A 24,025-nucleotide genomic window follows, 5' to 3' on the forward strand; every position below is an offset into this window, starting at 1 on the left:
AATACGTCCTTAAAATGATCAAACTGGAAGTTTTACCAGTTCAGTCTCGTGACTTCCTTCACTGCTGTGTGGATGTGAGACTCTTGTTTGTGTGATGTTTGTGTTTTGTGTCCATGTTTGTTCATCTTTGTCATTTTTTAAGAAACAAGATTAAACAAACTTTTCAAATGAGGAACTTTATGATTTGTATTAATTTGTTTTCCTTGTAAACCGAATGTGTTTGAGTTTCAGTCTCTGAGTTTCAAACTGCTGTTGTTGGTTTTAACAGAAATAAATTAACAGATTTACATCACATCAGCAATTTAACTTAAACCTTTGTGACGTCATCTACCATCAGCTGACTCTCATCACTGTGAGTCACGAGACCGAGGAGCTGCAGTGTGGGAAGGATCGTTATTAGTGAAACTAATGTGAAACCGATGTGAAACCGATGTGAAACAGATTTTAAACTGGTGTGAAACTGGTGTGAAACTGGTGTGAAACTGGTTTGAAACTGGTGTGAAACCATTTTCCCAGTTCGAGGTTTGGAGAGTTTTTATTTCTCCTCGCGAGCCCCCTCTTAGCCGCGTGACCCGTTGCCCTGGAGACGTTGCATCAGCATCCGCAGCATCAGCTCCTGTCAAGGTCGCTGGCGAGATGCATCATGGGAAGGCGAGGAGGACACCATGAGCAGGGGGGAGAGAGGGAGGGAGGGGGGGGGGGGGCGTTGTCATCCTCGCACGACCCTCAGGACCCCACTCCGCGCACGCGCACACGCTCTCATCAGCTGATCTGACCAACTAACCGAAAAACGGCTGCGACCATAATAGGACAAGAGGCCGCGGTGATGATGACGATGATGACGACGATGAAGAAGGCGAAGTCACGGATTTCAGCACGCACACACTGCGGGGCGGGGCCACGTCACGGCACCGCAGCATCCCTGCGTCCTATTGGTTGATGGAGGAGGACAAATAAATAATAAAAACAAGTGCGTGTGGTTACGTGCGCGTCTGCTCGTCGCACCGGAGGAGGGAGGAACCGCCGCAGCTCTCAGGCCTTTGTCCGCTGGTCCCGACCGGTTCGTGTGTCTGTGCTGATCCGGGCTGTGCGGCACGGATCTGGGCTGTTGTCCGTGAGACGCACCGGAGGAACCATCACGAGGCTGAAGACTTCTCCTCTTCCTCTGCCTCGTCTCAATGTGCACTGTCACGTGCACGACAGAGAACACTGCTGATTGGGTTCATTGATCGGTGAGGAGAGAGAAACGCTCGCGCGCTGCCTGGTACCACGGACAGCGCCTGTACCGAGGGGTGCTTGTTTCCCTGCAGCTCTCAGCGCCGGCGGGCGGATCCTCTCGGTGTTCTGACCTCCACCTGAAGACTCCAGCTCCTGCTCGCTCCTCTTCTTCACCTGGTGATCGTCCAGCTTTGGCTTCAGAAGATGGCGGGACCGGTAAGTGTGGTTTCTATAAAGCAGTTGACATCTTCACAGCTTGTTCTGTCTGAGCTGTGTTTCTATATGAAGTGTGTCTGTGGAGCTGTGTGGGCGGTGAGAGTGTGTGTCTGTGTGTGTGTGAGTCTCACACGAGTTCTGCAGATGTTAAACATAGACATCATGTCCTGCACATACGTGTGATGCTGTTGTTTGAATCTTTCATACGTGTGCATGTGTCCAGCCACAGGACTGAAGGTGTGAGTGTGAAGACCACGTGTCCTAGAAACAAGCGACTGAAGAAGAACATCCTGTCCTGCAGGAGGCTGGTTGTGGGTGTAGCATTTGTAGTGGAGGTAATATTAGATGAGGATGAGGATGAAGGTCGAGCAAGCAGTGGTGGGTGGAGAAGGAGACTGGTTTCACTGGTTTCACTGGTTCCTTCTCCCAACATAACAGGAACGAAGCCACATTTAGACGCTCAGATGCAAAGTCTCACAGTTTCTCTCCTGCAGACGAAGAACATGGAACCGAAGCAGCTTCACTTCTCGTGTGCGCACGTCCACATGCAACACGTTCCTCAAGGAGGTTTGTTCAAAGGGCCTCTGGGAAATCAAGGGAATCAATAACATGAAGAAGAGGAAGAGGATGAAGAGGCAGGCAGAGGAAACCACAGAAGAAGAAATGATAACATACACAGAACACAGGGCGTGCTTGATGACAGGTGGACAAGAGATCATATCCAATGTTTAATCTTTAAAATAAGTAGATTTATACTTTATTGAAGCATATCGGTCAATAATCATCTGGTGAAGGTTATAAAGGAAGTTGCTTATGTGTAGTAAAACCTTAAATCATGACACTTTTATACTTTCTAAACATTTGACGCACAAAACATAAGAAATCAAATATTTAGTCAAATCTAAAATTACTTATTGTTTTGATTTATTTCCTTGTTTGTTTGCTGCTTGTGCACCGACGGCTTTAACGTGAAACCGTCCTAAAGGTCGAATTGAGCGGTGAACACGTGACCTCAGTGCCGCTGTGATCAGATCAATGAAGTGTGTGTCTGTGTTGTGTGTTTACATTGGGGGGGGGGGGGGGGGGGTAAACATGTTGCCGTGTCAGGACGTCCTGATTGGCTCTGACTTCACATCCTGCTCATTGAATTATCACAGAAACAGGTCGATTCCCTTTTACGGCCTTTTTTCCTGCAGCTTTGTCCTCAAGGTGGATTGATTCAGAGAGAAATGGTTTGTTTGTGTGTGTGTGTGTGTGTGTGTGTGTGTGTGTGTGTGTGTGTGTGTTAATGACACGTGCACATTCAGGGCTACAGTATATGAGGGGCCATGCAGGTTCAAGCTGAATGTGTGCACAAGGGCCGAGGCGACTTCTCAGCCTGTGTCAATAAACCTGTCACCTCCAGGCTGCTGCCATGGAGACAAAGAACAGAGGAGGGGGCCAGACTGAGGGAAGATGGAGGGATGAGGGAGGGATGAGGGAGGGATGATGGATGGATAGAGTGAAAGAGGGATGGAGGGAAGGAGTGATTGAGCTTTCAAGAGAACAAATGTTGTCTTCAGTCAGAGATGAGAGAAGAAGATGAAACATGAGTTTGGAGCGTGAGAGGAAAACGTGGACGAGTCACGAGTCTGATTCCTGCTCAGTAGATTCTGATGAAACACGTGAAGGAACCAGTCGGTTCTCCGTCGGTTCCTCGTGGGAACAGACGGAGAACCGACTGGTTCCTTCACGTGGGAACAACCAAACCTTCTGACTGGTTTGATCCGCATGCTAACGTTGTGTTTGCTGTAGTAACGAAGCATCTGGTCCCCAAGTCTGTCTGAAGCAACAGATCAGAAGTGTATATAGAGAGAGTGTATAGTGCAAGTACAGCAGGGCGTTATAACACACACACACACACACACACACACACGCACACACACACACACACACACTGTGTCGGGCCTCGACCTACGAGCTCTCGTTACTCGTCTGTTGCGTCATGTGACCCATAATTTCTACTGAGTCACTGTGACTTGACAACAAAACAGAGACAGAAGATGAGGGACAGAGAGAAAAGAGGAAGGTGTGTGTGTGTGTGTGTGTGTGTGTGTGTGTGTGTGTGTTTGTGTGTTGCATGTTTGCGTGTGTGTGTGTGTTGTTGCTCGTATCGTGCCCACGGCTCTTTTCTTTCCGTCTCAGTTCATTAACTTTGAATTGAAATGATGATGATGATGATGATGGAAACACTTCTGGTTGAATCTTGATCAGTGAATTTAATTTTCAAACCATAACTCAGTTTTTCTTGTTCCTCGTTTATCTTGTGAATCCAGATTCGTTTGTCTCAACTCGTGAGTTCTTCACAGATTTGACTCTTGAAGATCAGTTTCTCGATGTTTCACTGTGAACGTCGTCGTATTAAACTTTCTGTAATAATAATACATTTATTAAAACTGTGTTACATTAACTTAAGATTCATTAAGTTGTTTTTTAATTTGCAGAAATTACACCAGAGAGATAAAATAAGATTAAAACAAGATAAAAACCTGGAAATGAACGAGTTTCTTTATTTCTTAGGTTAATTAACTTTGACCTCTGACCTCCTCCACAGCGAGAGTAACAAGGTCAAGTGGTGAAAAGTAGCTGATCTAGGATCTGTAACCTGACTGATGAGAATAAAGCTGAAATCCTCCTGAGCCTTTAAACGCTCTTTAGAATAGATTCACGTTGACCTTCACCATCATCATCCTCCACCTTCACGTGCTCCTTCCAGCCCTCTGATTGGCTCTGGTCACGTGCGGCAGCCGACGCCCCCCCGCCTGAAACAGATCCTGGAGAAGTGCCGTCTGTGCTGATATCACCTGACCTCTGTTGTTGTGGTCTGAAGGGCGGTGGATCAGCTGAGCGTCGGACCAGCTTCTCATGAACCTTCTCAGATAACAGCAGCAGATTGAGACTCGTCAGCAGAACTGTGACCTAGTTCCTCCTGATCAGACCCAACACGACCCTCAGACTGATGTGGGATCAGTTCAGACCTGTTTACCTGCACTGATTCATTTCTGTGATGGACGCCTGACTTCCTGGGTCAGGATGGAACTTCATGATCTTATAGAATCAAACCTCAGAAAGATTCAAGTCACAGAAACAAAAGTTCTGATCTGAAACTCTCATCGATGTTTGATTTACTAATATTTATATAAACTGACGATTAAGTTACTTCAGCAGCTTCTACTTGTAAAGTCTGTGACGTCACACACGGTGAAACCACTTAAATCAATGTCCTGTCAGCTGATGTATGAATTGTTCGAATCCCATTAACGCTCCCCCGACAGTTTGTCATCTTGTGGAGTGGATTGAGTTTGAGCAGTAAATGGATTGATCTGTTTGATGAACTCTCAAGATGAATCTCTCGTGTCCCCGAGGGGGGAGATGATATCTGGTCTTCATGACGATGGCTCACCATGATCTCATTAGAGAGGCGACTGGTTATTATGGGGCCGAAGCAGGTGGACTGGTCCTGCTGGTGCTGCTGGTGCTACTGGGATGGATTTCATCTGCATTTATCTGATTGAGTCCAGGAAAGACAAACACAGTCATAAAAACCAGCTCGGAGATGAGAAGGCTTCAGTTTCAGCCTGTTATCGTGTTGTGTGTGTCTGTGTGTTAGTGTGTTTGTGTGTTTGTGTATCATTATTGTCTCTGAGTGGGTCACTGACCTGTTTCTGGCGTCAGCTTCACAGTTTTATTGCATCTTTCTGCCGGCGGCACTGATATAAAATCCCATTATGATCTCAGATCTGATATTTATTACGTCTGTCTCTCTGTTTGTGTGTCCCACCCCAACCCCCCCTCCCCCCTCCTCGTGACCTTTCCTCTCTCATCTCCTTTATTTTAATTTCTTCTTCTTCTTCTTGTTTTTTTCTCGTCTGTTTCCATCGCTCCAGGAAAACCAGGTGACAGGTTATCTCCTGTTCTCTCTGACCACCGCCGTCATCGGCTCCCTGCAGTTCGGATACAACACGGGAGTCATCAATGCTCCCGAGGAGGTGGGTAACGTGTGTGTGTGTGTGTGTGTCTGTGTGCGTGTCTGTGTGTGTGTGTGTGTTACACAGATATATAAAAGTCAACCACACAAGTTTGCAGTTTAACTTTTAACAAAAACAAACCCCAGAGATGAGAGAGGAAGACGTCTAACGTGAGAGAGATGAAGAACTGACTTGTCACAGTTTGGACGACAGAGGCTAGCACGTTAGCCAGCTAGCAGGAGAGCAACATGATGCAGGAAATCATTCAATCATCAGATTCAAGTTTCAAATCAAAGGTTATATTATTCATGTGCTTCCTGTCACCTCAGAGATTTGACCTCCCCCCCCTCGTCTGTCTTTCCGTCCCTGCTCTCAGAAACTCAGAGCCTTCTTCAACAGCACCTGGGTGGAGCGCTATGGCGTGCCCATCTCCCCGGGCGTCTGCACCATCGTGTGGAGCGTCTCCGTCGCCATCTTTAGTGTGGGCGGTATGGTGGGCTCCTTCAGCGTGGGCGTCATGGCCAACCGGTTCGGCAGGTAGGAGGAGACTGGTGAATCGTGGTTAAAGTTACGTCACGTGTCTTAATTCCCTTTTTCCAAATGAGATTTACTCTGACATGTTGGTCAGGCGACTGTTTCTTTGCTTTAATGGCTCCGTCCACTTCCTGTGTGGCTCGGCTGAGCCGTCACAAACCATTACTCCTAATGGAGTTGATGGAGCGTGTCTGAACGCAGCCCAGTGCTCGGCTGTAGTGTTCCCTCGAGTCCTTCCTTCATTTGGACGTTTCTTAACCTTCCTCTCGAACCACAGAAGCTTTTCACTGTGTTGTTGTTGTTTCCTCTTCAGACACAGAAGATGAGAGAGAGAGACCTGGAGGGGAAAAAGCTTTTATCTGTTAATATTAAGTTACAGAACAAAAACTAACTCTCTTCTCAGGTTTCACGATGTAAATACATTTGACTTCTCCCACATTTCTTTGCACATTTAATATTCTATGCTTGCCTTTTTATGCTAAGCTAAGCTAATCACCTCCTGGCTTTAGCTCCAAACTCAACACATAGATAAATATTTGATTAATGAGTCAAATCAGTATCATTAAAAAACTCAGAGCAACGGTTGAGCTGCTTCGTTCGATTCCAGCTCAGACCAAACCAGTGATTTGACCTCATAGACCAGAGGCTCTGATGGGTGTGACCTCTGTGGCTCCTCCCCCTCAGGCGTCGCTCCATGTTCCTGGTGAACGTCCTGGCCGTGATCGGCGGCCTCCTCATGGGCTTCTCCACCATCTGCTCCTCCTACGAGATGGTGATCGCCGGCCGTCTGGTCATCGGCCTGTTCTGTGGCCTCTTCACCGGCCTGACGCCCATGTACGTGGGCGAGGTGTCACCCACCCCCCTCAGAGGCGCGTTCGGGACCCTGCACCAGCTCGGGGTGGTGGTGGGCATCCTCATCGCTCAGGTCAGCGCCACGCCCACAACAACCCTCCCATTGAATCTGTTTAGAACCAGCCTGGTGAGTGTGGATTGAACCGCCTGTTGTTGTGGTCCCCGGTGTTTAGATCTTCGGCTTAGAGGGTCTGCTGGGCTCCGACAAGCTGTGGCCCCTGCTGCTGGCCCTCACCGTGGTCCCTGCCGTGGTGCAGTGCGTCCTGCTGCCCTTCTGTCCCGAGAGCCCCCGCTTCCTGCTCATCAACCTCAACAAGGAGGAGGAGGCACGAAAAGGTACGCAACACAACGTCTGCAGCTCAGACTGCACCTAGGGAGGGTTGTACACACCGGAGGAGCCGGGGATCGAACCGCCGACCCTCAGGTTCATGGAGAGACGACACGGCAGCACTTGGGTAGATACAGTCATCCTCCGTTTCTCTGTGAGAGCTCTGCATCTGACAAATAACAATACTACTACAAATACTACTATAGATAGTATACTGACACTGCTACTATAACAAATACTACCTGGACGTCTGCTGCTGCTCCTCTCAGTAAACCTACACAACCACTCTTCACCTCCTTCTACTTTGAGAGTACTAACAGTACTACGGCTTTTACTGCTGCAAATAACAATACTAGAGCCACTTCTTCTTCTACTGCTACTCTACTGCACAAAGTACTTCTATTAGTGCGTCTGCTGCTGCTGCTGCTCTTCACACATTTACTATGAATTCTGGTGAAATTACAACAACTGCTGCACATCTGGAGCCCCGGGAGCGACTCTGCTGCTGCTGCAGATCCAGAGGAGGAGGTCACGATGAGGTCTGAGGAGGAGGAGGAGGAGGAGGAGTAGGAGGAAGAGGAGGAGGAGGAGGGTTCTGAACGGACAGAAGGTTTTGGTATCGTGACTCGACTCCGAGGCTCTGACCCACTTCACAAACAGAAACAACAGTGTCTGTGCTGGTTCCCTCTCTTCACTGAGTCATAGGTTCTGTTCAAATAGAATAATGAACTTTTAAAACAAAAGTGACAGAGATATGTTACAAATGGAGAAAATCAAAGAGCAGAAAAATTCTAGTAAAACATTTTTAAATGATTAAAATGGTCCAGATCAGAGGCAGGACGACAAGTTGACAATAACACAAACCGCAGATGTTTCCTCAAGATGTAAATGTATGTAAAGATATTTAGATGTCATATAATAGAATAAACAGTTATTCATGTGTTCTATCCTCCTGATCCCTGAGTCATGATGGTTTGTGTCCACAGCGCTGGTGCGTCTGCGCGGCAGCGAGGACGTGAGTAAAGACCTTCAGGAGATGAAGGAGGAGAGCGCCAAGATGGCCATGGAGAAGAAGGTGACCATCCCCGAGCTCTTCCGCTCGCCGGCGTACCGCCAGCCGCTCCTGGTGGCCGTCATGCTGCAGCTCTCCCAGCAGCTGTCGGGAATCAACGCGGTGAGTCCACAGGACGCTCACACACACTTCACATGTTAAACACACACGTTTTCTTCTTATTGATGGTCAGTTACTACCTTGATTTGACAATTATGGAATTACAAACAATATAACTGCATAAAGACTTAACGCCACAGTTTGATTAATAATCCCTGCATTATATAAAACTGAGAAAACCAAATATATCGTAAAGTAAACATCAAACATTAATCACTCACAGGATTCGTTGTTTGTTTTACTTCCTCATGTCACCTCATGTGACTTATTTTCCCAGATTCATGAAATATTCAGTGCTGCAAACTACAGTTCTTATATTTACCTATGAACCACAGACAGGTCGGTGAAGGTAGAAAGTAAACATCTGATAAATCCTCTCAGCAGGAGGCAGGAGGACGTTTTGTGGATTAGCTGCACATGATGTCTCTGCTGGCTGCTGTCAGAGGGACAAACTAAAAACCAGTATGTGACTCTGTGGTGCAGCTGTAGAAAACTGGAACCCTGTACTATCAGGTGCTGGTTTATTAGGGAACACGTAGCTGATGCCAGTTCAGTGTCATACTTCAGTCCTGCAGTAAATCCTCCATTCATGAGGATTATAATGTTCACATCATATCAATCATTATTTTATGTAATTTTATCCTTTCTCTCTTCTCCCTCCTCTCAGGTGTTCTACTACTCCACCGGGATCTTCAGCTCGGCCGGGGTGAAGCAGCCCATCTACGCCACCATCGGGGCCGGCATCGTCAACACCATCTTTACCATCGTCTCTGTGAGTGTCCTCATCCTTCACGTGTGTGTGTGTGTGTGTGTGTGTGTGTGTGTGTGTGTGCGTTCGGCAGCAGGTCACTGAGTCCTGTGTGTGTTTGTGTCTGCAGCTCTTCCTGGTGGAGAAGGCCGGACGCCGGACGCTGCACCTCCTGGGGTTGGGGGGGATGGCGGTGGCCGCGGTGCTCATGACCATCTCGCTGCTGCTGGTGAGTCACTGGGTTGACTGGGAGCAGGAGGGTTACATTAATGAACTTAATCTTAATCAAACTCTCTCTCTCTCTCTCCACCTGAGCAGAAGGACATCCCTGCCATGAGCTACCTGGCCATCCTGGCCGTCATGATGTTCGTGGCCATGTTTGAAATGGGCCCCGGTCCGATTCCCTGGTTCATCGTGGCCGAGCTGTTCTCCCAGGGGCCCCGCCCGGCGGCCATGGCGGTGGCCGGCTGCTGCAACTGGACGGCCAACTTCCTGGTTGGAATGAGCTTCCCCAAGCTAGTGGTGAGAGAGAGAGAGAGAGAGAGAAGAGAGAGAGGGAGAGAGAGAGAGAGACGAGAGAGAGAGAGAGAGAGAGAGAGAGAGAGAGAGAGAGAGAGAGAGAGAGAAGTGAGAGAGAGAGGAGAGAGAGAGAGAGTTCAGATAATCTAATGCAGATCATCTCTGTCCCCTCCTCAGGAGTTGTGCGGGCCGTGGGTCTTCCTCATCTTCGCCACCTTCCTCGTCCTCTTCTTCATCTTCACCTACATCAAAGTCCCGGAGACGAAGGGCAAGACCTTCGATGAGATCGCCCAAAGCTTCGGCAGCCCCCCTCCCACCTCCTCGGGTGTGGAGGAGCCTCCTGCAGGAGCCAGCTCGGCCGTGACGCTCCCCGCCTCGCCGCTGAAGGAGAAGGTTCCTCTGGTGGCGGCTCCGGCTCCGGCTCCGGCTCCGGCTCCGGCTCCGGCTCCGGCCACGGAGACGACTCCTCTGGAGGATAAATCCAAGTCGACCGTGCAGGAGAGCGTTGTAGAGCGGCTGCAGACTCACCTCTCACGGGCGAAGGAGGTTTTAAACGAAGGAAGCTTCAGAGATTTAAAAAAAATGCTGTAAATTGAATTAACTATTGGAAAAAAGAAAGAGAAGTTTTATATTAGAGCTGCTGTTGAGGGCTTTGCTTCTGCTTTCACTAGTTCACGACTCCTTCTTTCACGTCCTCCCTCCCTCCCCTCTGAGAGAGAAGCAGATTCAAGCTCCTGTACATTCCTACACTGCAGCTCGTTAACCAGACCAGGCTTCGTCAGCTGGGTCCAGGCCGAGCGACCCACTTTCCCAACGCGCCGGCCCCGGCTGTCTGTGCGTGCTCCTCGGGAGTTCAATTCCCCAGAGTAATGAAGTCGATGTTCTGACTTCAGAATGTGGAAACAAGTAAACAATAGTGTTCAGAGCGTTGAACAGCACATTAACGCTGACTTGCATAATAAGGAAGAGCAAAGAAAAATAAATTAGCTTTGATAAATCTATTGAAACGTTAATCACGTCTTTATTAGATCAAAAGAGACGAACATAAAGTTTGCAAGCGACAAAAGTGACATTTGACATAAGAAGCTTCTATTTAGAGTAAATTGTAAAATGATATTAGTTGATTTATGAGTGATGACGTCAGAAACTCACATGAATCTTCAGATTATTCCGACACGTGGATTCCAAGTTGTGAGTTGAATGTGAATCATCACAGAATCATTAATGTAAACTTTGTGTGATCGCGTGTCTCCACTGGCGTCGAGGAGATCCTGCACATTTTTATTTTTAATGTTTCCTCTTGTGGACACTTTAGTGCAATATAACTAGCTGTTATTTAATTCTATAACATTTAATGATCTTTTATCTGTGTTATATTCTCAAATCTCATTCCTGCTCTGCCTTCAGCTGTCTCACAATCAGCTGACAAACCTTTCGATGGCAAAGTTCTAAACTTTAAACACAAACAGGACAGATGTGATCCTGACGTTTATTAAATCTAGATTTTATAATCCTGGATTTGGCATCAGTCTATGTTAAAAATGAATCTTGCCTTATGGCTAAAATGAATTTGAGGATTTACTAACGAGAACTCGCCGGTTGAATAGTCTTAGTTCAGTAGATAACTTTAGGGTCACGTGCAATGTGAGAAAATTATGACTATTTATTACCTAAGAACTTGATTTTTGTATGAAATATATATATGATATATGATAAAGTAAATTTAGAATCATGATGCTTTCCAGATTAACGGAAGGTCTAAAATGTTACATTCTTCTGTATTGAGCTTTGCCTGCAGTGACGGGAATCGAACCTGCGTCACTCGATCTGCAGCTCAGAGATTTAGATGATGCAACCCTTTGATTAGTTTGTCTCTGTTTAGATGCACCTTGTGAAGCAGCTTTAGAGCCACAGCCACTAACACTACGTAGCACTTCAGCTGTATGTCTAATAAATAGTTCAAATTAATTATTCAAGACAACATTTACCCGAGCGTGTACGTGGCCGAGCTAATATTAGAATAAGAGTCAATAAATAAAATGTGCAATCAATGTAGAATCTGCCGCCTCAGCGATGTAGAAGTTAATGCTGAGTCATCAACACGTCGAGGAGGAGCACGCGATGCTTCATGACGTTAGCTTTAAATTATTACTATTAAATAATAACGGCTTCCAATACTCAATCGTGTTTGTTAAACTTTAACAACTAATTTTGGTGAATGACCAAACCTAAAAGAAGAAGGAGCTGATTTAACGAAGCCTGATATTCTCTCTATTACCTGAATTCTACGTTATGTAGCCAGTTGGCCGAGTTATGGATTAGCTTCGTGTCATCAGGGCTGATACATCGTGAATAAAAAAAGTATTTTATTTTATTAATTGTTGTTGTAATTCGCCAAATTATTAATTTCTTAACATTGACCCAAAGCCAAGTTAGCTGCCAAAAAAGTGTAGTTCTTCGATTGTCCACCAGGGGAGCCCTCAGAGAACTGAGGTTACACAAAGCTCCAGTGAATTAAAGAACGCGGGTTCATTGTGTTATGTAACTCCATCTTATCACAGCGCCACCTGCTGTTCAGATAACAGATGACAGTTTGACTCTTCATGTCTTTGACACATCGTTATCAGTGATTATTGATTGTTGCTGAGGCTCTTGATTGGTCGATCCTAAAGAGAGAAATCTAAAATGGCGCCGTAATATTGATAAACTGCATATTCCATAAACGGAAACACACAAAACACGACAATGTTTCCTTCATTTCCCAGAATCGTCCCAGTTTCATTTGTCGGGGGTCCAGCAGTGTGGACGTGGTGACGTTGTCTGAAGAGTTGTGCGTTTGGCGTTGTACCTTTTACCGACGTACGAATAACTAACAGTGTACAGTGTGTGTGTAACGTGTGTATATGTGTGACGCAAAGTATATTTTCTATATCCTGTCGTGAGTAACTGTCGTCGAAGAAGCTATTTTCATCCCTGCTGCACTTTAAGAACATATTTATTTATTTACACTACGTAGTATTTTATTTTTTCGGCAAACACTGGAAAAATATTAATCTTGACAAGAAAGTGATTTGTACTAAAGTGTAAAAAGTTGTTTGGAGAGATTCGAACTTTGCATCTGACGGAGATAAAAGTTGAAACTTGTTAAGATGAATATTTACTTATTGGTGGGCGGAGTCATGGTGTCGTTGTGTGTCGCTGTGTTTGATGATAGTGTTGTGTTGTGTTGTCACTGGACGGAGGTGTGTGGTGTTGTGTTGTGTCCCAGCTTCTGTCCTGCACTGCTCCTGCAACACGATGAATCAAACCCCTCACTGGTTTGTGCTTGTCCCTGAACTGGTCTCACTGGGAGAAGATGACAAAATGAATTCAGAACTGGGATTTTTAAAGTCTTTAAAGTGTTTGAAACAATTTAAATTTGTCTTTGTGTTTCACTGAAGTTCAGACATCTGTCCGACTGCAGTGAAACACAAACCACGTGACCGGGATTTGAATCCAACACGTGGCCCCGGGTGCACACGCCTCTTTACCACCTGACCGCCTGCTTCATGCACATGTAGGAACTCAACACCTTCATCCAGCCAGAGGAGGGAATAAGTATTCATTTGTACAATATGTATATTTTAAAAGATATTATTCTATTTATATGTTTCCCTGCACGCTCACATGTTTGTGTGTTTGTTTTTGGGGTGAACGTGATCGTTGTGTAGAAGAGACACATTGTGTGTGTTTGCTCTGTTTGTCATCACAGCCGTGCTCTTCAGTTGTGCCTCATTCACATTCACACTCCTCAGGTTGATTGCGGCCATATTGTGTTTCTTCTTTTCTTTGTTTTTTAAATTTAATAATTAAAAAAAATGTCCTTCCCTTGATGACGTTGCAATGGCAAATATATTTTTTATTGAAGAGACTTAATATTTAAATAGTGGTTTGACTCAGTTTGCTGCTGTCAATCATCCTCCATCTTTTCATCATCACTCCATCTTTACTTATTTTCCATCAGAGTGAACCCTCCTGTTCACGCTCAGAGCTTTGGAAGCCATGTTGTTTTTTTTGTTGTTTTAATTGTTTACAAACTCTTTCCCTTGATGACAAAAGGCAAAGTTCAAGTTTAAATCAGATAAAACTTCATCAAAAACTAGAAGTGAGACTTGAGTGAGTCACGTGACCTCACAGACTCGGACGTGTTCCTCGCGCTGCCCCGTTGGCGTCTGACCCGTGTGTGTGTCGTGTGATGTAAAGTGTGTGTTTGTGTATCACGTACTGTAACGCTGCTCGTGCCTCAGCACCTCACACGTCTCATCACCATGTGTGTGTGTCTGTGTTCTGCTTCCTGGTTCGTTCACCCGCTCACACACCGTGGGGGGGGTCCACGTGGTTCCAGTTGTGTTAATGTTTCATCTGGAGTTTGAACGTTGTGTAGTGACGAGTTGTTGACCGTGTTTCATTCTCACGGGGGTTTTGGCGTTTGACCACACGACTGATGCATTGTGGGGGATGGACCTTCAGTTTCTGTACCGTGATGAAAGGTGTGAATGTTCAGGATCTTTGATTTGTGCCCCAACACGTGTGTGTTTGTATTGTAAATATATGATGTTGTTAAATAAAATATTCATCATGTAACGAGATCTTTGTCTGAATCATCTGATTCAATAAAACAGGAAACATCAGTGATATCAATAACAGGAATGAGATAAGAAGAATTATGAGGCCTGTGTTTATTAGTAAAGGATAATTTACAAAATGTCTTTCATAATCCGCCGACATCTTGGATTATTAGGATTCATAAGTATTATTCATCAATTATATTTATTAATCCCACTTTGGTTTACTTCATGAGATGATATGTATGTTTTTAAATGTGAAGTTGAAATTTGACGTCGATGAAAAGTTTCATATAGAAATGCATAAACTGTACCTGTGGAAAACAAGTTGCATTGTGGGAAGTGTAGGACTCTCTCTCCCCCCCTCTCTCCCCCTGTCCCCCACTCTCTCTCCCTCTGTTCTCCCCCCTCTCTCTCCCCTGCCCCCCTCTCTCCTTCTCTCTCTCCCTCTCTCTCTCCCTCTGTCCTCCCCCTTATCTCCCTCTCTCTCCCCCTGCCCCCCTCTCTCCCTCTCTCTCCCTCTGTCCTCCCCCTTCTCTCCCTCTCTCTCCCCCTGCCCCCCCTCTCTCGCCCCTCTCTCTTTCTCTCTCCCCCTCTCTCTCCCCCTGCCCCCCCCCCCTCTGTTCCCCCTCTCTCCTTCTGTCTCCCCCTCTCTCCCCCTACCCCCTCCTCTCTCCCGCAGCCCCACTTTCTCCCCCATCTCTCCTTCTGTCTCCCCCCTCTCTCCCCATGCCCCCCCACCTGCAGCTCCGTCATCCCGTCGCGCCGGAAGAGGCAGAGCAGAAGGAGGCGTTGTCCTCACAAACACATCAGCTGCAAATTTATGCAAAACAGTGAAAGCACCATCCTCCTCCTCCTCCCCCTCCTCCTGCTCTTCATCCTCCTCCTCTTCCTCTGTATCTTCATCACCCCCCCCCCCCCCCCCTCCTCTTCTTCATCCTCTGCTTCTGAAAGAAAAGAGCAACAACAACCAGCAGCAGCTTCTCGAGGCTCCGGAGCCTCCGAGTGTCTCCGGCAGCTTGTCCAGGCTGCAGCCGGCGACGGAGCAGCGGAGACGGTAAGAACCGAGCGGAGTCCCGGTGCCCCGCCGGACGGCAGCCCGGGCTAACGGCGTGCTAGGACGGGCAGCAGCGTCCCGGCGCTCCGGTGATAACATGGAGGGCAGCTAGCTAGCGTTAGCCCCGTGCTGGTGTGTGTGTCTGCGGCTCGGAGACACTGGAGCCGCCGGGAGGAAGCAACTGAAACCCGGAGGCTTCAGATCTAATGACGGGACAGCGGCTGGAGAACATGGAGGAGCTGCGGCCAAGAGCTGAGGCTTCTGCAGCTATATCATAATACAGGAGCATATAGCAGAATATCATAAATCAGATTAATACAGAAACTCAACATGAGCAACATTAATATTCTCATTTCAACACCCAAATTATATCTAGTTGTTATTTGTTGCTTTCTAGATTTTAATATCTGCAGTTTGCAATTATAAGAAAATACAGATAAATGATTTAATTACAAATCCAATATGCAAAAGTGTGTTTTTCATTTAATGTGAGAATATGTTAATATATGAGATAGAAAACAACAACAGAAATGTAAACATATGTGAGATGATTCAGACAACACGTGTGAGGAAATATATATTTCTATATATCTATATATTACTGTTGTGTCTCTATAATAATTGCAGGTCTCAATCTCACTTGTGCCCTAAAATCAAATATGTTGAGATTTGGGGGTCATACAGTAAATATCTGAAATCATGTGAAGATGTAAAACAATTGTCTCAGATGATGTGTTGAACTTCTCACCTGGAATTGACCTGCTGGTTATATTTGTGAATTCATATTTTGTGGATATATAACCAATGTTGATATTTTATTATATCTTTGCTGTTATAGAGAGAAGTTAGTCTCACTGGATCACTGGATTTATTGATGTTTTATTGAAAAGTTTGGCTTTTCAGTGCATTCGTAAATCAAAATATAGAAACACTGCAAATAAGGTTATTTTATTAAGTGATTAGTGAACTCTTCATTTATTGATTTTCATTTTTCCAGTAACTCCTGTAAAAGCCTTTATTGTTCCTGGCTCCAGTTTGATTCACTGAAATTCTGCAGAAAAAGTGTTTTATTGAAATCTAAAAAAATAATCATATTTAAAACCAGTTGTCAGAGTAAAACATGAATATGAAGTCAGTGGGAATGTTCTCTGACCAGTGGGACCAGCAGCGTGTGACCAGCAGCCTGTGAGTCTGTGCAGAGCCGCTCAGTGGAACATGGACAGGTCCTCAGCAGCGGGGACGTCTTGTGTCTCATCACAGAACGTGTGTCTCACTCATTGTTTGACGGACGTCTCCTCCTCTGTATCCACAGCAGCGATGGAGACGGATGGAGAGCAGAACCAGCAGGGGGCCTCGACCAATGGGAGCGCTGCGTCCGGGACCGCCACCACCACCACCACCTCCCGCCCCTCTCCCATGAACTCCATGTCTCTGTATGAACGACAGGCGGTGCAGGTACGTGTGTGTGGGGGGGGGGGGGACTTTGTTTACTGTCAATCATTGTTTACTGTCAATCATTCTGTCCAGTTTGATGAGGTTGTTTTTCCTCTTGACATCTTTGTCAGAAAGATTTACCTCCAACAAGGAGGTTATTTATTCTTTCTTTATTCTTCAGCATGAGGCCTGGTGGAAATGTAATTTCAGGGAAGAGCTCATTAACTTCTAGTGCGGATCAGGATCAGGATCAGAATCAGGATCAGGAACAGGATCAGAATCAGGATCAGGATCAGGGGGCAGATCCAGGATTTGGACATTTTGAAAGTTCTCTCAGGAAACACTAATGGATTTTGATTAAATAAATAAGACATATTTAGAGCTCTGATATTTATGAGTTATTGTGATATGGTGCAGCTTGATTGAATTGAAGGGAGCGTTTCATTGAACGTTGCTGTTTCATCCTGACCTTGTTAGAAAACAGAAACACAGAGATTGAGTGTGGACTCTTTTCCGGTGTGTGATCGCAGCCTGTTTGTGTTTATGAGGGAGGAGGAGAGAGGAAGTGCTTATTTATCCTCATAAATGTGATGTATGTGGAAGCTGCCGGACAGGAAGTGATGGAGTGGGACTGGAGCGGGGGGGTGAAGGAGGAGATTGAGGCTCGGTGTAAATGTCTCAGGCTCCTGTCACCATCCCTCTCCGTCACCACACACACACTCATTATGATACGAGTCTGTGCTCGTCCATCAGGCAGGAGGCGCAGCTTCATCCCTCCTTCTCTGCCCTCGTTTCTCTTCCTCCTCTCATCTCTCCTCCCAGTTTTCATTGTACCACACTTCTTCTTCTTCTTCATGTCCTCCCTCACTCCCCCACTCCTCTCTTCTACACGTCCTCCTTTCTTTCCTCTGACCTCTCTCTCTCCATGTCCTCCTCCCTCCAGGCGCTGCAGGCGTTGCAGCGGCAGCCGAACGCAGCTCAGTACTTCCAGCAGCTGATGCTGCAGCAGCAGATCAACAACGCTCAGCTGCAGAACCTGGCCGCCGTGCAACAGGTACACGTGTGAGAACCACGAGATATGTGGGTCAGGGATTTTAATGTTTATTCATAAACGATACCAGAAGAATCACTGAAGCTGAACAACCACAGTGTTCGTCAGGCAACACAGAAACAAACACATCAACTTTGATTTAGTTTGAAACTAAAACTTGTCTCTTCTTCTCTTTTTCTTCTTATTCTCCTCCTCTTTTCTCTTATTTTGTTGTTTGTTTCTCTTCTCTTCATTCTTTCCTCTTCTTCTTCCTCACCTCTTCTTCCTCCTCCTCCTCCTCCTCCTCCTCCTCCTCTTCCTCCTCCTCTTCCTCACAGGCGACTCTGGCTGCCAGTCGTCAGTCGAGTCCTTCCAGTGGAAGCTCGTCTCAGACCAGCAGCTCCACATCTGTACGTCCTGTTTCTTTCTTAATGGGGTTAACCCTATGAGTCGTTTAAAGCATTTTAATAAGTGATTCACAATAAAGTCATTTTTCAGGCTAGTGTAACATCTGGAACGGGGTCCACGACCAGCAGCCGTCCAATGGGAGGCTCAGCAGCGTCGGTCCTTCTGAGCGGGACGGCAGCAGGACAGGGACAAATGTACCTGAGGGTGAGAATTGAGATTTTACTCAATTTCATCTCTTTGTGGATCCAGTAATGATCATAATTCGATTCGGATCATTTCCCTGATGATCCGGTTTAGTGTTGGTTTAGTTTCTGTGTTTTGACGACGGGGCTGTCGTCCTGCAGGTCAACCGCTCCCTGAGGACGCCCATCTCCTCCCAGCTCATCTTCATGCCCGGCAGCTCAGCAACGGCTGCTGTGGCCACCGTCACCACGCAGCAGCCGCCTGAGGCCACGCCCACCTCCTCCTCCAGCAGCCAGGCAGACAACGACCAGGTCAGTGGACTCAGCGTGTTGAGGGTTCGAGGACGGAGACGACTTCCACTCTTCAACATGTCCATGTTTCCTCTTTTCTCCAGGTGCAGAATCTGGCCATGAGAGGCGTGACCAGTCCCAAAGGTGTGAAGACTGAAGCTCCAGAGAGGAGTGACTCAGGTAGGGGAGGAGGTGGAGGTCACATGATCCACAGGTTTGATGCCAGATGTGTAAATCAGCAAATGTTTCACAAACCTGAATCAAATGTTTCTGCTCCTTCAAGTGGAAAAGTAGTTTTACTGTCTTTCTTCCTCCAGCGGCCTTCTCTCTGGTCCAACCCTCCCACCAGTGCACCGCCCAGTCTCCCTCCAAGCCCAGCCAGCCTCAGCCCCAGCCCCCCCACATCAAGATCCCCACGTACCCTCAGCCCACCAACCTCAAAGCCCACCCCGCCTCCTCCGGAGCGTCCTCCTCCTCTTCCTCCACCTCCTCCATCCCGCTCTCCCAGCTCCTGCTTCACGGGACCCGGACCCTCGCCACTGGTACCACAGCTCCCACAGCAGCGCACACCGTGATCCTCGCGTCCAACGCGCCGTCTCATCACCACGGGTACCCAGTGGGCACGGCGAGCATCAAACCGGCGGTCAACGCTCAGACGCTGGTGGTGCAGCCGCTGCAGAAGAGCTCGCTCGGCGCTGAGAAACCGGGCCACGGCACCGGGCCCGTCCCGATTCAACCCAAGACTCTGCAGGGGCTGCGTCTGCCCCTCCACCTGCCCTCCAGGAACCCCCCGCCCATCCTCCCTGCCCCTCCTCCAGCCAGCAGCTCCGCCCAGCCTCCCCAGACGCCACACATCCCAGTCCAGATCGTGGGGGCCCGGCAGAGCACGCTGGGAAACGGCCAGGCGCTGGCACTGGCCCGGGGCAGCTGCAGCCAGGACGGACCTGTCCTCACCAGCTCCTCCAGCCTGCTCACCATGGTGGCCTCCATCGCGTCCCGGGAGGGCGGGGTGGTGGGGCGCGGCGTGGGGCTCAAGGCACTTCACTCGCCCCAGGAGGCTCCCCCATTGGCTCAGGTCTCTCAAGTGCATCCGCTGGCCAATCAGAACTCTGGACAGGGTCAGAACGGACCTGTAGCTTCAAGCCCCGCCTCCTCCAAGCCCCTGACAGTTTCTGCTCCTCCCTCCTCGCTCTCTCGTTCCTCCCTCTCCCTCCCCCTCCCCCTGGGGGCCGAGGAGCAGAGAGGAGCCGGTGTGACCACTAACGGAGACGCATCAGGACGCCAGACGCCACAGGTCAGCTGATCCGTGTTTATTACTCCAGAAGAACCTGAAAGCGTTTGAGTTATTACTCCACTGACTTGATCAAATAATTTATGATTCATCTGTTTAGGGAAAGCAGGTGATTGGTTCCCTAAAGAGGAAATCAGACTCCAATGCAGCCAATGACGAAGATGGCCCCTCCCCTCCACGGATCCCGCCGGTCAGAGACCACGCCTCTGCGCTCCCAACCAATCCCATCAAAGCAGGTAACAACAACAACAACAACAACAACGCAGTCAAGTGTAACCTACATCTCCATGGTAGTGGTTATTTTTTTAATATAAATCAACCATTGAATATTCAAATAAAAGAAAATCCTCTTCCTCCCTCCAGGATGTAACGCTCCTCCTCCGGCCCCCCCCTCTCCCTCCCCTGTCCTATCTGTGTCCCGCGGGGGGAGTGGTCAGGGGGACAGAGCTCATCCCCCTCAGGCGGTGGTCAAACCTCACGTCCTCACACACCTCATCGAGGGCTTCGTCATCCGGGAGGGGGCCGAGCCTTTTCCTGTGAGTTCATGGGATTTGTACTTTCCATTACTCCCATTGTTCCCACAGGACGCAGACTCCATACGAGGCTTCTCTACTGGTCTGAGTTCTGATCTTGTGTTCCTCCTCAGGTGTGTGGTGCAGTGAAGGACTCGACTGGAGAGGATTTAACCAACGACAGTCCAGACACCAACCAATCAGAGACCGGTACCACCGCCACAGGTAACTGGTCTGGAAGCAGCGCTGCCGTCCAGACAGGTTTTGGCTCTTCCAGCCAACTTCCTATAATAATGAGCAAAATATAGTTAAAGCAACACTGTGTAACTTTTACAGAGCAGAATAGCGCCCCCTGCAGCCACATGTGGGGATTAACTCTTTTGGGCTCTGTGTGTTGCACTGAATATTACCCACAATCCTCTGCTTCCTGAACCTGAAGAGCTGCTGCTGTAACAAATCCACAAAACTCTGATCAGAATTCTTCATATTTTAACAGTTTCCTGCTGATTCTTGGAGATAAACTCTGGTTATTAATAACTTCAGAGTGTTTTTAACTGATCTGAGTTCAGCTTCACTCTTCAGCTGCAGCTGGTTGTGTCTGTGACTCTCAGTCAGTTGTTCTCTCAGGAGATGGAACCCACTCAGCAGAGCCACAGAGAACAGACGCTCAGGGAGAGAAGGAGGAAACTCTCTCATGTTCACACTCACACATCAGACTCACTTTCATCAAGCTGCTGCTTCACAGTTGTGTTGATTTAGCACAGACACAGAGAAGAGGATGTTCTGTTTGTTAGCGCTGGGCCACAGGAACGCTCCCAGCTTTTAATTACCGTCCTCAGACTGACTCTGAGGCAGCATCACAGCTCAGTGAGATATAATTAGAGTCTTCTTTTCATTTGCAGTTCATCTGTAGTGCAGCACATTTTACTGTATTTATAACATTTGCTCTGTTGTTTCTCTGAACTCTCCCCTCAGTGCTCAAGTGTGAGTACTGTAAAAACTTTGCTCCTGCCAGCCAGTTCAGAGGCACCAAAAGGTTCTGCTCCATGACTTGTGCCAAGAGGTACTTCCACATGCATGAAATATGATAAACACATTCCGGTGGAGGCCGTCTGAGGATTCACTGGGCCGCTAGTTCCACTCGGAACTTCTCATAATGAAAGATGATGGGTAGTTTCTCACCTCAGGAAGAAGCAGTTCCTTGGAGACTGGACACAGTCAGATTATCCTGAGATTGATCCACTTTAAAAGCTAAAAAATAAAGATTCACCCTTTATTTAACCATCGAACTTTTAAAACAAACTTATGCACTGAAGAAAAGTGATAAATCTGAAACCGTGTCAGAGAAATACTGTAAAATGAAGAGTGTTTGATTCTCATAGTATAAAAAACTTTCATTTTACTGTATTTAGTTCGTTCTTGTTAAAAACAAAGTTTAAGATGTAAAGAAACGTCCGAATCAGGTTTAAGAACAACGTGTGACTCCTCAGGCGGCTGCAGCTCCATGTTTTACAGCATGTATGTTCTCTCTGTATAAAACCTGTGACGGCTTCACCTCATGCTCGTTTGATTTACAGAACTTGCATGAAAACTGTTCTGGTGTCAGATTCCAGTGTTTCCCTCTGTTGAATTTGCTCCACATGATAAAATCGACCTCGTGTATATATGACCTCATTTGTTCCACTTTATAAACAATGCTTGGTCTGCATTGTTTGTAACAGTATGACCTCACTGCTCCTGCTTTGCATTTGTCCCTTTGCCTGCTGCTCGTGTATAAAGCTTATACACAGCGTGCGGTGCAAAGAGATAAAGACTGTGTTGCTCGTCTTGGCTTCAGTACCGTATATGTCACTCTTTGTCTACGATACAGTATGTATTGGTTCCCCAGGTACAACGTCAGCTTCAGGCAGCACCTGTGCGTGCGGCAGGGTCACGGCCAGGGTCACGGCCAGGGTCAGGGTCAGGGTCACGCTCCGGAGCAGGACCACGGCCAAGGTCACTTCTCCAACTCGGACGAGGAGGCAGGGATCGCCAGGCGGAGGGTTCCCCGCAGGACCAGCTCAGAGATAGCCAGTGCCAAGATAGCAGGGAGACCTCTACCTGTCAAGGTGAGTCTGGACCACGTGTGTCTGTGGATTAAAACAGGGAGTGGAGCCGAGACCAGCTGGTGAATGTGTCATGAACTCATATGATCATACAAACATGTCTGCTCGTGATCTGCCGTCTCCTGGGAGCTCCCATCCACTCACTCCTGCTGAGCCTTTCTGCCTCCTAGTGGCTAATCTGGGATGATGCAGCCTTTGGAAAACAAAGCACATAACAAGCATCATTCTCTAAACTTCCCTATGAGAAGCTTCCAAATTCATTCAGACATTTATTTCAGTCATGACACCTTATTGATTGTAGCTGTGGTTCAGGAGGAAGAGCGGGTCGTCCACTTGATAGGGAAGTTGATCCCTGGCTCCTCTGCCTCGTCTCCCCCACAGTGCCGCTCAGAGTCCAGCCATTCAGACGAGGAGTCCAGCGGAGAGGAGGATGAAGACGACCCCATGTCCCTCTCGCCGGCCTCCTCGGCCTCCTGCCACCAGGCGGCGCCGCAGCCGCCCACGGACAGCTCTGCGCCCAGCTGCCTGCCCTCTGGCCCCGCCCAGTGGAGCGTGGAGGAAGTGTCGCAGTTTATCTCCTCGCTGCAAGGTCGGACCATCTGAATGAGCTTCTCGTTGTTAATTATTACTTTATGATGCAAGTTATGATGAGTCATTTTAGAAGCAAGAGTTTTGGTTTCCATCTTGTGTGAACCTCTCCCTCTGCTGTCTCCTCCTCCTCCTTCCCCTCGTCTTCATCCTTCTCTTCCTCTTCCTCCTCCTTCTCCTCGTCCTCCTCCCCAGGCTGCGAGGACCTTGCCTCCCAGTTCCTGTCGCAGGAGATTGACGGACAGGCTTTGCTCCTGCTGAAGGAGGAGCACCTCATGTCCACCATGAACATCAAGCTGGGCCCCGCCCTGAAGATCTGCGCCCACATCAACAACCTGAGAGACTGAAGTCAGAGTTTCCATGAACCAGCGCGTTCGAAGTCGAGCTCCGGGCATTCCCCCCCCCCCCCCCCCCCCCAGCGCTTGTTCTGAGTCCAGTTCAGATAGAGAACTGGTTCCAGAGCAGAGTCCCACAGGTGAATGTATGAAGTACACTTCCCCTTGAACCCAGACTGGGGCTGCAGCACTTGAGTCTGTTGTTGGTTTGAACCCCACGTTCAAAAAGTCATGTTTTGCACAAGAATTTAGTGAATTCCTTCCAAATCTGCCACGTCTGTGATTTAAAAACGACAGATTACAAAGTTTATTTTGGTCCTAAAATACTTTATTCATGCAAAATCAGTCAGAAACAAACTCTGCCAGGTTCTCTCCTTTTTCTTTTCACATGCACACTTTCAATTCAGAAGCAGGAACTAAGGTTTGAATGTATTCTCGGTGCAGACATTGAAATCCACAGTTCTTGTCCCAGGACTCATTGTTTTAAACGTTTTGTCCACATTTGTCTAATTTTCCAACTAAACAAACAAACAGATGATTGTACAGTTCATTGTATTATATTGTCCAGGAAAAGTATTATTTAAAAAAAAAACAT

At 47.5% G+C, this 24,025-nt stretch overlaps 2 protein-coding genes across 2 annotated transcripts; both read left to right on the forward strand.

Annotated features, from left to right (window-relative positions):
- Window positions 1-1,422: 1,422 nt before the first annotated feature.
- slc2a3a (solute carrier family 2 member 3a) lies at window positions 1,423-10,184 on the forward strand. Its single transcript, XM_053446381.1, has 10 exons — window positions 1,423-1,434; window positions 5,361-5,462; window positions 5,818-5,978; window positions 6,660-6,900; window positions 7,001-7,163; window positions 8,142-8,329; window positions 8,994-9,098; window positions 9,205-9,303; window positions 9,393-9,596; window positions 9,771-10,184. The coding sequence occupies exons 1-10, from the start codon at window positions 1,423-1,425 to the stop codon at window positions 10,182-10,184; spliced, it is 1,689 nt and encodes a 562-aa protein (XP_053302356.1).
- A 6,387-nt stretch (window positions 10,185-16,571) lies between these two features.
- Window positions 16,572-23,501, forward strand: LOC128462029 (polyhomeotic-like protein 1). The gene is made up of 14 exons (XM_053447262.1): window positions 16,572-16,709; window positions 17,632-17,742; window positions 18,057-18,128; window positions 18,217-18,330; window positions 18,471-18,620; window positions 18,704-18,779; window positions 18,917-19,893; window positions 19,991-20,126; window positions 20,254-20,426; window positions 20,537-20,627; window positions 21,378-21,465; window positions 22,273-22,510; window positions 22,889-23,096; window positions 23,291-23,501. The coding sequence occupies exons 1-14, from the start codon at window positions 16,572-16,574 to the stop codon at window positions 23,440-23,442; spliced, it is 2,724 nt and encodes a 907-aa protein (XP_053303237.1). The 3' UTR covers window positions 23,443-23,501.
- Window positions 23,502-24,025: the final 524 nt, after the last annotated feature.

The sequence above is a fragment of the Pleuronectes platessa genome, chromosome 18 (assembly GCF_947347685.1).
Source record: "Pleuronectes platessa chromosome 18, fPlePla1.1, whole genome shotgun sequence".
NCBI lineage: Eukaryota > Metazoa > Chordata > Actinopteri > Pleuronectiformes > Pleuronectidae > Pleuronectes > Pleuronectes platessa.